Consider the following 17,280-nt stretch of genomic DNA (forward strand, 5'->3'; position numbering starts at 1 on the left):
AAAAACAAATGTTGAAGTTGCAAATATTGATATCCAGAGGATTCAGGCAACTGGAAGGACATTTTTAACCTATCTAGCGGCAGTAAGCGGAGCGTTTTATGATTAGTTATATCCACAAAGCGAAACAATTTATTGGAGAACCAGGGCCTAAAGAAAGAGGTGTGCATACCCATCGGGAACAAAGGATTAAATAAAAAGAAGTCATTGAGGACTTTTCAGGAGCTAGAGAGAATTTGCGATTACAACTTCGCCAAATGTTATAGGTATGGGTCTTTGGGCCTAGCATCTCCGGTACCGAGGTGGTTGGGAGTGGCGTCCATAAAAGCGAGTTGGGATGTATAGGAGCTATCCATAGTTTCTCAATTTCTAGCCATCTGGAGTAGGCATATAAAGTAGACCAAGCTGGGAGCCTTCTGAGATGTGTGGCCCAGTAATATCTCGTGATATCTGGAGCTGCCAAACCCCCCTGAGATTTAAGTGCCGTAAGAGTTGCACACCCTATCCGATGTCTCTTCTCATTCCATATAAACCTAAGCATGCTTGCCTGAAAGGCCCGTAATTCCTTTAGAGGAACGGGGACCGGTAGGGTCTCAAACATATATAAAAGCTTGGGCAAAATTGTCATTTTAACCACGGCTATGCGACCTAATAAGGATATGGGAAGAGACATCCACCTGGTCAGAAGAACCCTAAGTTCACGAAAAGTGTTTGGGAAGTTTCGACCATACAGTTAACCATATGTCGGAGTTAGATCAATCCCAAGATAGCGCAATTTTGTATCCTGCCATCAAAAGCGGAAGTTAGTTTTCAGTTTACTTAAGCTATCCGGGGGGAAGTTAAGGGGTAAGGCTTCCGTCTTAGCAGTATTAACTTTGTATAGCCTACCATAGGTCTCCAGAAGGCGAAAGAGATTAGGAAGTGAAATGTGCGGATTTGTCAATGTAAGCAAAATATTATCGGCGAACAAGGACAGTTTAAACTCCACCTTATTCACCATCACTCCATGGATATCAGAATGAGCCCTAATGGCTGCTGCAAGGGGCTCAATGCAGAGGACAAAAATTAATGGGGACAATGGACAGCCCAGGCGGGTACCATTGCATATGGTAAAGGTCGAGGAATGTGCATGGGACATTTTTACTGTAGCCGTGGGCTGGGCATATAGGACTTTCAGGGCATTAAGAAATGGACCGGTTATGCCAAAGGCCCCCAGGGCGGAGAACATAAATGGCTAATTTAAGCGATCAAACGCTTTCTCAGCGTCAAGACTAAGCAATAGAGCTATGTCGTTGCGCTTATTAACTACTAAATCGATAGTCCGCCTGGTATTGTCTCCCCCCTGACAGTCTCTGCCAAAACCCACCTGGTCTTTGTGTATTAGATTGGGAAGCCAAATGGAGAGGCGATTAGCTAAAGTTTTTGTGAATATTTTGAGGTCTGAATTAAGAGTGGGTCTTTTCCAGGCTTCGGGATTACTGTTATGTAAGAATGTGAAAGCGATGAAGGTATTGGGGAACCATGCAAAAAGGAATTAAATAAAAGTAACATTTGAGGCAACAGGATATCCGAGAAGGTTTTATAGTACACGTACGTCAGACCATCGGGTCCAGGGGACTTGTTATTAGGAAGCTGCTTCAGCACCTCTTGCAACTCCTCTGGTTTTATAGGAGCATTCAATGAAGAAATAGCTTCATCTGACAGCTTAGGGAGTTTGCATTGCGACAGGAAGTTATGAAAAAGGCGCTGACGCTTTTCATGATCCATTGGCGTCTGTTGTGAGATAGAATAGAGCGATTTATAAAACTTTTGAAAAAGTTCCAAAATAGCTGTGGGATCGTATATCAACGTACCATCTGTTGCCCTCATAACTGTCGGGTTTCCCACCATGTTGGACTCACGCAGCTGACGCGCCAAAAGGGTGTGCATAAAATCTTTGCCTGGACTATAATAAAAGTTTTTCAGTCTTATGGCACATAATGTCCCGCAGTCTGGCCCTAAGAACCACTATACGGCGGAGCAAATGTCGTGAGCGGCGCGAGCCCAACTTGTTTTTCCAGTTCTCTGAGCTGAGCAGTGAGAATGGCCTGTTGCTGATTGCGATCCTTTTTTAGTTTAGAACCCATGGCGATACATTTGCCCCTAAAAACCGCCTTATGCGCCTCCCATAACGTAGAAATCAAGGAGACGGAAGACTGATTTAAGGCAAAGTATTCTGCTATACTATCCCGGAGCTCCTGTCTAAGTTGTTAACTACTTAAAAAAGTCTCATTCAGGCACCAATGGCACATTTTCGTGTGAAAACCCAAAGTTTTAAGGGTGCTAGTGATCGGAGCATGGTCCGACCAGGTGATATGGCCGAGATCAGCATCCTTTAACATTCGGAGGACTGGAACATTTCCGAAAAAATAGTCAATCCGAGAGTGGGTGCTATGTGGGTGAGAAAAAAAAGTGTATGATTTTGCCGAGGGATAATTAACCCTCCAGAAATCATAAAAAGCGTAGCGCCGGATGAGACGTCGAAAAAGATGCGAAAGTCTGCATTGTTTACGCGAGGGGGGGGAGCTATTTGGGGGCAACCTATCCATATGCTCAGAGAAGGAAATGTTGAAGTCTCCTCCCACAATCATAGGGGAGGGGAGGTACCGGGACAGTTTCAAAAATACTTTATTCAAGAAGGGGATTTGGGCCGAATTAGGTGAGTATAAGTTACATAGAATAAGCGGTTTACCCTTGAGTGTAGCCTTAAGTATAATATATCTCCCCTCCACATCAGAAATGCAAGATTCTACATGTAACGGACAATAAGCGGCTAAGAGAATAGCTACACCTGCCACTTTCTCCCCGAAGTTGCGGAATATATCTGAGGGAATAATCTTTGTGCAAATTTAAAGGTACCCTGCTGATCAAAAAGGGTCTCTTGAAGAAAGACTATATCTGCTTTTTGCGACCTGCACTCATTAATCGCTAACTGCCTTTTAGTGTTAGAATTAAGGCCTTTCACATTTAACGACATACACTTGACCATCTTAAGTAGAATTGAAGAGGGATACTTGCTATATTCAGGTCGTTCTGCAGAGACCTCGTCGCATGCATAGTCACCACCTCGCACAGTAAGAGACGGCTATACCAAGGACATCTAGCTGTAAAGAACATAAAGGGAAAACACAAAAGGGAAAAAGGGGGAAACACAAGACATTGCACAGTTAAAGAACATAACCATAAGGTAGTTGTAACATTGGACCATATTGTCCAGACAGGGATCCGTGAAACATAGCGAAAGTGATCTGGCTCAAATTGAAACCATCTCATAATCCCAGAAAAAATGAGGAATAAAGAGAGGGTTAAAGTACTCATCCCGTACGATAAGGTATGACTGAGTGTCCTCAAAAACAGCGCCTGTAAAGGACAACTGAGTAATGGGCAGACCAACAATATCAATAAGGAAACCATACAGATTCTTGAAACACCAAACATGGTTTCTGAAAAAAGAGAGCAAAAACGCTGCACAGTAGCGGACAGTAAAAAAACAGGAGACGTGCAACGTATAGCACTACACAGTACATTACTCAAGGGGGTGCATCACGGGGCTCCGCGTAAGACGGGGCATCCTGTGGAGGTGATCTTCGTCTCTTCTGTCGCACAGTCTGCCAGACTGGTTCCAGAGCAGGGTTCGGATCCTGTATTTCCCAGTCTGCAATAGAAGGCATCTCAACGTCCAAGGCTAAGCAGAAGGCTGGGAGGTCTGCATGCTGACGCAGGATAGATGTCCTGCCATTCTTAGACGCTATTAAGGCAAACGGAAATCCCCATCTATACGGAGTCTTCTTCTCTCTCAGGAGGTTCAATAAAGGCTGCAGAACTCTTCGTTTCTGAAGTGTCCACCAGGAGAGGTCCTGATAAAGTTGGACGGTCTGTCCGTGAAAATCAATAGCTTTCATAGCTCTGGCTTTGGCCATTATATTCTCCTTTAGCTGAAAATCATGTACACAGCAGATCACGTCCCTCGGCTGTGCGGCAGAAAACTTGGGGCGAAGCGCCCTATGGGCCCAGTCTAACTTGATGGCTTGTGGCGGCTGAGACCCCAAAATAGCGTTGAAGAGATCCGACAACATGTCTGGTAGATTTTCATCTGCATCTGACTCGGGCAGACCTCTAACACAAATATTATTTCTGCACCCCTTATTATCCAAATCTTCCAAATGTCGGGTATTCTCCCTGATGACTTGGGACTGGGAGGTTATGATAGAATGTAGGTTAGCGACACTTCTGCGTGTGTCATCATGTTCTACTTCCATAGAGTCCGTGCGACCAGATAACTGCTTAAAATCTTGCCTGAGTGCTGATATTTCAGACTTACATGCGCTCCTAACCTCAGCAATCAATACTTTGAAGTCTGCTTTGGTGGGCAGATGTTGTAGCATCTGGTGGAGAAGCGCTGAGGATTGCGTGGAAGGCACGGACCCTTCTTCACCCTCCATTGAATCTGATAAACGATCCCAGGCGAATGTGTCTCCTTCCCCCAATGTATGACGACTTGCCTCATTAAGGTCCCCAGGGGGCTCACTCCAGTCGCAACGCCGCTGCGATGGCGTAGCCGACTGTCTAGTGTGCTTAGGCGCTTGTTTAGGCGGCATAATGGCGGCGCACTCAGCCGCACGCTCCGGCCTTATGGCGGGACCAGCAAAGTCTATGGGGCACCCCAATAGTCTGGGGGTGAATGCCTTCGTGAAGGTGATATAGCTGGGGGTTTAGGTCCCTCCGAAAGATCGCTCTCCTCTCTTGGAAGCGTGAGGCCTTTCAGCGGTGTCGCGGGCTCGCACTCACCAGAAGCGGAGGACACAGGTAGGCCGCACTCTGTGGACGTCTTCTCCGAGGATCGCCAGAGGTAAGAATCCAGCGTATTATTCGCTTTAGCAGAAACCTGGGAGCCGCTAGGGTGCTTGGGCTGCAGTCTTCTCCCCATGTGCTGCGATGAAGAAGCATAAAAGTCTCCTTTTCAAAGTGCAGGCGGCAGAGCTCAGCGTTCAAGCGGCCATTCCTGCAGATGCTCAGGCCACGCCCCTTGCTAGGTTATTTTTAAGTATTTGTGTGTGACACACACAGTTCTGGTACACACACAGCTCTGCTATACACACTTAGCACTGCCATGTACACATAAAGATCTGCTATACACACACAGCACTGCCATACTCACATACAGCTCTACTATACACACAGCACTGCCATACTTGCATACAGCCTGCTACACCCATATAGGTCTGTTACATACATACAGCTCTGCTACATACATACTGTTCTTCTATACCCATACAGCGCTGCTACACACATACAGTTGTGTTAGAGGCATACAGCTCTATTACACACATACGGCCCTGCTACACACACACTTAGCATCTTTAGTAAAAACTTACATCTCTCTACACCAGTGTCGGCTGTACAGTCTTCCTGCTCTGGCTCCTCCTATTGATGACATCATCAAAGGTCCTTAAGCTGTAGTTTTAATCTCCTTTCAGTACAGTGTAGGAACTTCCTCCCCCATGATCTGAACGGACTGTTCTCCTGCCTGCCAGCTCTCACTGATCAGGCAGATCTGTATGTGCGTTCTGCCTGATTACTAATGAAGCAGTCAGCGGTCTGGCCATGCTGGATCTCCCCGACTGCTGTTTATAAGACACTTTTAGCAAGATTTTTTTCTTATTAAAAGGGCGACTTATAAATTGTCAAACACGGTAAGTCTGATTTTCAGTGATGTGGTCCCGGTCATAGGAGAGAACTGCTGAAAGATATCTACCTTGTGAATTGGTTCTCTGGGACTTAGATATCGATGGCTTGTCCTCAGGAACAATATCTGACTGGTGGGGGCACCCCGACACCCTGGTGCTTTAAGAGGCAGCGGCGCTAGGTGAGCACTTAGGCGCCAATTTATTAAGACCGACATTTTTCACGCCATTCTTAAAGGGGTTTTCCGGGAATTAAGAAAATGAAAATACTTAAATATTACTTTTATTATAAATATATTACCAAATACCTTTCATTAGTTATAATGGCTTGTTGGGGAGCAATCATTAGGAAAAATAAATTGGCCGCCATCCTACTAGTCCACACAAAACCTGTCCTAATCACACAGGAGGACAAGTTAAAAAGCTGCGCCATCTTCCTGTCTTTATTGTCAGGGATTATGATCCTGAATGCAGTTTAATATGATCTTCAGATGAATCTCTGTAGGAATGGAGTTTATGAGGAGACATGAAATACAGAGAGGAGGTGGGGATGTGGGTAATGAGCAACAGCACTTGTTTATAGTCTCCATTACCACAGCCCCACATTACCACAGTCTGTCCTGTCCATCCTCACCGTACTCCATGTCTCCTCATGAACTCCATTCCCACAGAGATTCAGCTGAAAAGCTTATTAGCTGTATTCAGGATCATGATCCCTGACAATCAGAGCAAAGGAGGATGAGGCAGCTCTTTACCTCAGTGTTGTGAAGTAACCTGTCCTGCTGTGTGATTAGGACAGGTTCTGTGTGTACTAATAGGACGGCGGCTATTTTTTTTCTCCTGATTATTGCTCCCCAGACGAAATGAACTATTATAACTAATGAAAGGTATTTAGGAATATATTTATAACAGTAGTAATATTGAAGTATTTTAATTTTCTTAATTCCCGGAAAACCCTTTTAATAAAGCCCTACAAGAAAATTTAGACTAGCACATCCAAAGTCACAGGTGCACATACATAAAGCTAGCATGCAGGAAGCTCACCCTAACAGGCTTAGGTTAGGCCTAGGAGAGGCAGTCGTGTTAGTGTTAGGTACCTATCTGTGGAAGCCACCTTGATGCCGGTAGATGGGCCCGACACACGTATGATCAAATATGTGCGCAAAGAACTTCCATTTTTCATGTATAGTCGGTATAGTACCACTGTAATCCAGAATAATCCCTAATCCTTGGTTCTAATATTAGTATTAATAAAGCCCTAAACTTGTGGTAAATCTGTCGTAGTTATGAGGCGCAGGCCTCTCCTTAACTTCAGGGCATCCAGCGCCAGTCCTAAGTGTAAGACAGCTTCTGAGCCGTCTTACATTTACACCTTTTTCAAAACGTGAATCCCCTTCCCCGCCCACTGTAATACCAAACACATCCACTATACACTGTACTGCTCTGTAATACCAAACACATCCACTATACACTGTACTGCTCTGTAATACCAAACACATCCACTATACACTGTACTGCTCTGTAATACCAAACACATCCACTATACACTGTACTGCTCTGTAATACTAAACACATCCTCTATACACTGTACTGCTCTGTAATACCAAACACATCCACTATACACTGTACTGCTCTGTAATACTAAACACATCCGCCATACACTGTACTGCTCTGTAATACCAAACGCATCCGCTATACACTGTACTGCTCTGTAATAGCAACACATCCACTATACACTGTACTGCTCTGTAATAGCAACACATCCACTATACACTGTACTGCTCTGTAATACCAGACACATCCACTATACACTGTACTGCTCTGTAATACCAAACACATCCACTATACACTGTACTGCTCTGTAATACTAAACACATCCGCCATACACTGTACTGCTCTGTAATACCAAACACCTCCACTATACACTGTACTACTCTGTAATACCAAACACATCCGCTATACACTGTACTGCTCTGTAATACCAAACACATCTACTATACACTGTACTGCTCTGTAATACCAAACACATCCACTATACACTGTACTGCTCTGTAATACCAAACGCATCCGCTATACACTGTACTGCTCTGTAATAGCAACACATCCACTATACACTGTACTGCTCTGTAATAGCAACACATCCACTATACACTGTACTGCTCTGTAATACCAGACACATCCACTATACACTGTACTGCTCTGTAATACCAAACACATCCACTATACAATGTACTGCTCTGTAATACCAGACACATCCACTATACACTGTACTGCTCTGTAATACCAAACACATCCTCTATACACTGTACTGCTCTGTAATACCTAACAGATCCACTATACTCTGTACTGCTCTGTAATATCAAACACATCCGCTATACACTGTACTGCTCTGTAATACCAAACACATCCCCTATACACTGTACTGCTCTGTAATACCAAACACATCCCCTATACACTGTACCGCTCTGTAATACCAAACACATCCACTATACACTGTACTGCTCTGTAATACCAAACACATCCACTATACACTACTGCTCTGTAATACCAAACACATCCACTATACAATGTACTGCTCTGTAATACCAAACACATTCACTATACACGGTACTGCTCTGTAATACCAAACACATCCACTATACAATGTACTGCTCTGTAATACCAAACACATCCACTATACACTGTACTGCTCTGTAATACCAAACACATCCACTATACAATGTACTGCTCTGTAATACCAAACACATCCGCTATACACGGTACTGCTCTGTAATACCAAACACATCCGCTATACACTGTACTGCTCTGTAATACCAAACACATCCACTATACACTGTACTGCTCTGTAATGCCAAACACATCCGCTATACACTGTACTGCTCTGTAATACCAAACACATCCGCTATACACTGTACTGCTCTGTAATACCAAACACATCCACTATACACTGTACTGCTTTGTAATACCAAACACATCCGCTATACACTGTACTGCTCTGTAATACCAAACACATCCTCTATACACTGTACTGCTCTGTAATACCAAACACATCCACTATACACTGTACTGCTCTGTTATACCAAACACATCCGCTATACACTGTACTGCTCTGTAATACCAAACACATCCTCTATACACTGTACTGCTCTGTAATACCAGACACATCCGCTATACACTGTACTGCTCTGTAATACCAAACACATCCGCTATACACTGTACTGCTCTGTAATACCAAACACATCCGCTATACACTGTACTGCTCTGTAATACCAAACACATCCACTGTACACTGTACTGCTCTGTAATACCAAACACATCCACTGTACTGTGTATGAAGGAGAATCGAGGCCACAGTGACCACAATAGATGGTGGAGGAAGGTGAATGGAGGCCATAGGAGCCACAGACTGAGGGCCACAATAGATGGAGGAAGGAGAGCTCTCAGCAGCTGATGACGCTGACACAAGTTCCTCCAGCTTTATGACTCTTGTACATTCATGTGCTGCCATCATTACTGATTTATGACATGCCATAAAGTGAGGACATTCCTCAGGGGTTCTGGATCTCTAGGACATGGACATATCATATAGCTGCCGCCATTCCTGACATCCACCACACACAAGAGGCGGCTTCTAGTGATGATATTTATGGATTTTACTAACAGTCGGGGACATTTTCTCTCCACAGTCACAATCTACAGACTTTATACTAACGCTCTGTGTACGCCTCACCCACATCTCATCTTCTTATTCTTACAGATTGGGTTATAATCGTCTACCAGACACTTCCTGCATCCAGTTGGCATCTGTAATAAGGAATAACCGGTCCCTGAAGATACTTTACCTGTCTGGTAACCGTCTGTCTGGTCCTCACTTCAGTGACTTGATGGAGGCTCTGTCCAGTCCGGCCTGCAGGATAGAGGAATTACAGTGAGTATAAGAGATGTGTCCAGGACGGAGACATGTGGGGCACAATTTATACATTGATGTTATCCTATTTTATGCTCCGCACCATTGTTATGTCTATGAGATAAACTGCTGACTGATCCTTGATATGTGACGTCTCTACTAATGTCTGACTAATGCACCAGGTCTAGTTGTGTCAGCAGCCACCGCCCACCTTACCTGCTCCCCTGATTTTGGCACCGTTTGTATATAAGTGTCATCTGCAGCAGATTTATCATCTTCTCTCCACATTACTGATAAATATTTTTCCTTTTGCTTTTTTTCCCGAATTCTAGGAACTATAAAATTTCTACTTTTCCGTTCACATAACCGTCTGAGGGCTTCATGCACGCTGCTGTATTTTTCGGTGCGTCTATAGGAAAGTTCCTTTCCTGTCCTCGAAATGGAGAAGAATAGGACGTTTTATGTTTTTTGTGACCATAGGACAGAATTCAGGGTGTAGGGAGCACACGGTGTAATGTCTGCATGTTTTGTGGCCCCGTTGAGATTAATGGGTCTACATCAGATCCGCAGATCGGATGCAGACTGAGACTACGGTCGTGTGCATGAGGCGTAAGATGTATTTTTAATGGCTTTATTTAATTTACCATAACTTGTATTGAAAACACAAGAATTTTTTTTTGGGGGGGGGGCTACAATTCCACCATTTTTTATGTTGTTTTTTTTACGGTGTTGCTAGTGTGCCAAAACTGACATGACGACCTAATCCTGAGGATCGGTACAATTACAGCAATATCACATTTATATGGTTTCTATTATATTTTACTATTTTTAAAGTAATAAAAACCTTTGGAAAATCAAAATTTCCTTCATGACCGTACCCTGACACCATGACCGCTTTATATTTCCATCTACAGGGCTGAGGCTTGTTTTTTGCTGGGCGAGCTGTAGTTTTTATTGGTGCCATTTTGGGTCACAAATAACTTTCTGATCTTTTTATTTTCTTATTATTTTCAGGGGGGGGGGGGAGTGACCAAAAAACAGCGATCGCTGTGCGGGATAATCACTTTTACATATTAGTAGTTCGGACATTTTCGGATGCGGTGATACCAATTATGTTTATTTTTATTCTTTATTTTTATATGTAAAATTGGAAAAGGAGGAGATTAGAATTTGTATTTTTTAAAGATTTTGTTAGTTTTTTTCTCTTACTTTTAACTGTAATAGTAACTATAATTCACTTTCTATGCAGTGGATGAGTGAGAACAGACAGAACAAGATGGCGCCTGCGGTTTATATGGAGACTATATGGAGTTCTGTATGTCTCCATTTCTGCACTAACCCACGGTGTGTGCACAGACAAGGGTATATGAGGAAACACAGGGAAATCTATGGACACGTGAGCTGTCCACGAAGGACACAGATAGATGACTGGCGTGTTAATCAGCCCGTATGGGGTCAGAACTTAGCCGCAATGTTTTACATGTTTTAAAAGTAGTCACTAAAAGACCCTAAAAAATGCAGCAGCATCAGCAGGGGACAGAACAGATTTTGTCTGTTTTCAGCCGCGTTTCTTTCTGGACGTCTGTGAAATGTTTTTCCTCTATAATGAAAGATGTAGAACCGCTATACAATGTTCTGCTGTGTGATTCCAAACACATCCTTTATATAATGTACTGCTCTGTAATACCAAACACATCCACTATAAACTGTACTGCTCTGTAATACCAAACACATCCACTATACACTGTACTGCTCTGTAATACCAAACACATCCACTATACACTGCACTGCTCTGTAATACCAAACACATCCACTATACACTGTACTTCTCTGTAATATCAAACACATCCACTATACACTGTACTGCTCTGTAATACCAAACACATCCACTATACACTGTACTGCTCTGTAATAACAAATACATCCACTATACACTGTACTGCTCTGTAATACCAAACACATCCACTATACACTGTACTGCTCTGTAATACCAAACACATCCACTATACACTGTACTGCTCTGTAATACCAAACACATCCGCTATACACTGTACTGCTCTGTAATAACAAATACATCCACTATACACTGTACTGCTCTGTAATACCAAACACATCCGCTATACACTGTACTGCTCTGTAATAACAAATACATCCACTATACACTGTACTGCTCTGTAATACCAAACACATCCACTATACACTGTACTGCTCTGTAATAACAAACACATCCGCTATACACTGTACTGCTCTGTAATACTAAACACATCCTCTATACACTGTACTGCTCTGTAATACCAAACACATCCACTATACACTGTACTGCTCTGTAATAACAAATACATCCACTATACACTGTACTGCTCTGTAATACCAAACACATCCACTATACACTGTACTGCTCTGTAATACCAAACACATCCTCTATACACTGTACTGCTCTGTAATAACAAACACATCAGCTATACACTGTACTGCTCTGTAATACCAAACACATCCTCTATACACTGTACTGCTGTCACGAGGGTGTCAAGAGCCACGTCTGACTCCGTTATACCCGGGGTCAGGAAGTCGCAGCGGGTGGCTGCGCGCTCTATGTCTAAAGATAGTGCTGTTTCTTAATGGTAGTTTTCTGGATTTGCCTTGCAATCCTTTTTGGCTCGCTCAGGGATCCGTAGCTTCTTCTCCTCAGCTGTTTCTTGTCCAGCAATCCCAACCTCCTTATATTCTCCTCTCCCACTTCTCTGGTTGCCTGATATAGAGCTTCCTGCCTGGACTTCTATACTGACCCACTGGAGCTGTGTAGCTGTGATTCCTGGTTGTTGTTCCAGAGCGTTACCCTCCGGATCCCTGTTGGGCTTTTGTTGTCCACTGTTGTCGCCCACCTGGGATTATATGTATTGTCTGTCCTCTCCTTGGTGTTTTCCTTTAGTGTTAGTGGTGCAGACTAGTGTGCCCACCTCCCTATTCACTACCTAGGGCTCATCTCAGGGAAAGCCAGGGTTTAGGCATGTGATCGGCGTACGGGTGAGGAACCCGTCTAGGGACGTCAGGGCAGTCAGATGCCAGCCTCAAGGTGAGTTAGGGGTCACCACCTTTCCCTCTCCCTTGGACAGGGCCTTCCCATTTCCCTCCCTTTGCGTCACGTATGTGATCGGCACGCCGGTCATGATATTATATCTGGCCCTTATTTTGTGTAGGTAGAAAGAGAAAAAAAATAAAAACTGCAATTCTGCTCTGGGTTATCCGAAGGGGTTAAGGATGCGCTTGCGCTGTATGAGACCCCCTTTTTCCTTGATGCTGTTATGCCCCTTCTAATCAGAATAGATAGACGTCTTAGGGACAGATAGAAAAATCCTGAGTTATCGGTAAGCCCTCCCAAGCAGCAGTTAGTCTGTACGGACCTAGACGAGCCTATGCAGCTAGGAGGAACTACTCGTCGGGCCCGTCCTCCTGAGGCTCGCCGTAGGCGTGGGGTTTGTTTTTTCTGTGGGGGAGGGGTCATTTCATTAATGTCTGTCCTTCCTTTCTCAAAAACAAAAGACTGTCGGAACTACTAACCCCAGGCTGTGTGGAGGATGTCAGCCAGGGGGTATACGTTTCCTCCATACGAACATCTCAATTTGTGTTGCCAGTGGTTGTTGTTTTTGGTGTTAAGACGGAGACTATTTCTTTCTTTCTAGACAGTGGAGCAGGGGTAAATTTGATAGATGCCCATTTTGCCCGCACTATGGGTTTGTCTCTCTGTACGCTACAGAGACCTATTCCCTTATTCGCTATTGATTCTGCTCCCCAGAGAAACCTTACTCACATTGTCTATAACTTACACCTTTGGGTAGGGGACCACCATAACGAGTGTCTATCATGTTATGTTCTGGAGGGGCTTCCCACTCCTGTGGTATTGGGTCTTCCCTGGTTGGTAGCGCACAATCCAGTGGTGGATTGGCAGGCCAGGGAGATATTGGAGTGGAGTGAGCATTGCAGAGAAAATAGCTTAAATAGCAATTGCTTAGTCGCCGCCATAGCTACTCTACCTACATTTGTTTTGGACTTTGAGGAGGTTTTTTCTGAAAAGGGTTGTCAGAAGTTACCACCTGACCGTCCTTATGATTGCCCGGTTAACCTGATTCCCGGTGCACAATGACCCAAGACCAGGTTATATAATCTTTCGGGTCCCGAGAGACAAGCCATGAAAGATTATGTCTCCGAGAGTCTGGCTAAGGGACACATCAGACCCTCTTCATCACCCGTGGCTGCAGGGTTTTTCTTTGTTAAAAAGAAAGATGGGGGCCTGCGTCCTTGCATAGATTTCTGCGAACTAAACCGGATAATCATCCGAGACCCATACCCTCTTCCTCTCATTTCTGACCTGTTTATTCAGATTGCGGGTGCTAGGTGGTTTTCCAAACTTGATCTTAGGGGGGCCTACAATCTGATTCGTATCAAGGAAGGGGATGAGTGGAAGACAGCTTTTAACACCCCTGAGGGGCATTATTAAAATCTAGTCATGCCTTTCGGTCTGACCAATGCTCCTGCTGTCTTCCAACATTTCGTTAATGACATTTTTAGTCATCTTATCGGCAGGTTTGTGGTGATATACCTAGATGATATTTTAATTTATTTGTCTGATCTGAAAACACATGCAGTACATGTCAGACAGGTACTGCAGGTCCTACGGACAAATAAATTATATGCGAAAATTGAAAAGTGTGTCTTCGCCGTTTAGGAAATACAGTTCCTGGGATATCTATTATCTGCTTCAGGTTTCCGTATGGATCCTAGGAAGGTCCAGGCAATTTTAGATTGGGATCTTCCTGAGAACCTTAAAGCACTGCAACGGTTCTTGGGTTTCGCAAATTTCTATAGAAAGTTCATTAAAAATTATTCGGTGATTGTCAAACCCCTTACTGACATGACTAGGAAGGGGACTGATTTTTCTAAATGGTCTAACGCCCTAAAAATTGCATTTTCCTCTCTAAAAGAGAGGTTTACCTCGGCACCTGTAGTAATCCAACCTGATGTCTCCCAGCCTTTTATTGTTGAAGTAGATGCGTCAGAGGTGGGAGTGGGGGCTGTACTGTCTCAGGGTCCGTCTCCTGGCAAATGGCATCCTTGCGCTTTCTTTTCTAAAAAACTATCTGCAGCGGAGAAGAACTATGATATTGGCAATAGGGAACTATTAGCTATTAAACTAGCGTTTGAAGAATGGCGTCACTTTTTAGAGGGGGCAATTGTCACCACCAGACATCTGAGAAGCTCTGACAGACGTCCTTCAGAACGTCCTCCTTGAGGTTCCTTTTGTTTTGCTTTCATTTTCTCATCTCGTTAGCCTCTCTCAGCTGTCATGTAGTTGAACTGATTGCATCCCTTTAAATCCCTTCCCATACTGCATCACTTTGCGGTTTATACAACTTCCTGGAGTGTGTGCATGCTGATGCTACTACTGAGTCTTCTACAGATAAATTTTGTTCATTCATTTGTGTTTTCCTGTTTGCTGGATCCTAGGTGACCCTGACTCCCTCCGTATCAAGTGTAGGGAGCCGGTGGTCGTGTCCCCTCACTATTATAGGGTGTTCAGGTGTTATACAGTCGAGGTACGAGGATATGCGATCATCTACCATTGAGATTTTTGCATAGGCTGAGCAGTTAGGGAGAGAGCCAGGTCTGGTGCAGGGCTCTCCCTTTTGTTCCTTAGTTTTGAATCCAGTCAGTCGGATCTTCATTTTGTGTCTTCTAGTTTTCTGTACACCTTCCGTGACATTATAAACCGCCAAAACCGTCTCAAGCATGGATCCGGTTTCACTTTTGACTGAACACATGCAGGGTCTTTCATTGGAGGTAGCAGATCTCCGTAAGACTGTTTCTCAGTTTCAGGTGACCGGTTCAGCGCGTCAATCAGAATCTGGAGACATATCTGCTCTGTTTTGTGGCAGAGAATCAGGAGGATTGGTGTTCTTTTTTGTCCCTTGCTGACTTTGCTTTAAATAACCGTCGTCAGGATTCCTCTGATAAGTCACCATTTTTTGGTGCATATGGGTTTCATCCGCAGTTTGGGACATTCTCTGGAGAGGGGTCTTCTGGTTTACCTGATGAGGACAGATTCTCCTCGTCTTTGTCATCTATTTGGCAAAAGATTCAGGATAATCTAAAGAGCATGAGTGAGAGATATAAGCGTGTGGCGGATAAGAGACGTGTGCCTGGTCCGGACCTGAATGTTGGTGATCTGGTGTGGTTGTCTACTAAGAATATCAAATTGAAGGTTCCCTCCTGGAAGTTGGGTCCTAAGTTTATTGGGCCTTACAAAATCTTGTCCGTCCTCAATCCTGTTGCCTACCGTCTTGATCTTCCTCAGACTTGGAAGATCCATAATGTTTTTCATAAGTCCTTATTAAAACCTTATGTCCAACCCATTGTACCCTCATCTTTGCCTCCTCCTCCGATTGTGGTTGATGGTAATCTTGAATTTCAGGTCTCTAGGATTGTGGATTCTCGTGTTGTCCGCGGTTCTCTCCAGTACCTCGTTCATTGGGAGGGTTATGGTCCTGAGGAGAGGATGTGGGTCCCAGTGACGGACATTAAGGCCACTCGTCTCATCAGGGCTTTCCATAGGTCCCATCCTGAGAAGGTGGGCTCTGAGTGTCCGGAGTCTGCTCGTAGAAGGAGGGGTACTGTCACCACCAGACATCTGAGAAGCTCTGACAGACGTCCTTCAGAACGTCCTCCTTGAGGTTCCTGTCATGGAACCATGAACCAGACGTACAACAAGAGATGAGTGGAAATAAGAAGGCTTTATTGAAAATAAAGCTGTAAGGCAAAAGTCCAAACGGATGGCTAAACCGAAGCAGGGTCTTGCGAAACCAGGGATCAGGAACCAGAAGGGTAGTCAGACGAAGCCAGGATCAGGAATCAGCAGGGTAGTCAGACGAAGCCAGGATCAGGAATCAGCAGGGTAGTCAGACGAAGCCACAGACCTCCTATATATATGAGCTAGGCATCCAGCTCCTCCCAGTGGGAAGGAGGAGCCGCAGGGTGGGAGGCTACAAGAAACCCAGAAACCAAGATGGCCGCCAGCACATGTCAAACGAAGGAGGACAGCAAGGAGGTAAGACCATGACAGTACCTCCCCCTCAAGGGCCCCTCCTCCGCGGAGTAAGGAACGGTTTCTGAGGGAAGCGTGCGTGGAAGGCTCGGAGCAAGGCAGGAGCATGGACATCTGCAGAGGGAACCCAGGAACGCTCCTCTGGACCATAACCACGCCAATGGACCAAAAACTGCAACCGGCCGCGGACCAGGCGTGAGTCCAGGATATTGCTCACCTCATACTCCTCACGATTGCCCACTTGGACCGGACGAGGCCGAGGAATCGAGGAAGTGAAACGATTACACACCAGTGGCTTCAACAGGGAGACATGAAACACGTTGGAGATCCGCATGCCAGGAGGAAGCGCAAGGGCATAGGCTACCGGGTTTACCCTGCGAAGCACTCGGAAGGGACCAACAAAGCGAGGTGCCAGCTTGGGAGTGGGCACTTGAAGGATGAGGTTGCAGCTAAGGACCTACCAGTGGAGCTCGAGTCTCTTATTTCTTTCCTGATTTTGATTGACACCAGACTCAGGGAGAGACCTTCCTTTAAGGAGAGCCTGCGGAGGCCTTCTA

The 17,280-nt window shown here is 44.7% G+C and overlaps 1 protein-coding gene across 3 annotated transcripts in view; it reads left to right on the plus strand.

Annotated features, from left to right (window-relative positions):
* Positions 1 to 17,280, plus strand: part of LOC122921959 (NACHT, LRR and PYD domains-containing protein 3-like) — a 121,058-nt gene that overhangs the window by 92,737 nt on the left and 11,041 nt on the right. For all 3 annotated transcript variants that reach the window (XM_044272307.1, XM_044272309.1, XM_044272310.1), the window contains one exon: positions 9,478 to 9,648. In XM_044272307.1, the coding sequence (XP_044128242.1) occupies positions 9,478 to 9,648 (171 nt within the window). The remainder of the gene's footprint in view (positions 1 to 9,477; positions 9,649 to 17,280) is intronic.

Source organism: Bufo gargarizans, chromosome 11 (genome assembly GCF_014858855.1).
Source record: "Bufo gargarizans isolate SCDJY-AF-19 chromosome 11, ASM1485885v1, whole genome shotgun sequence".
NCBI lineage: Eukaryota > Metazoa > Chordata > Amphibia > Anura > Bufonidae > Bufo > Bufo gargarizans.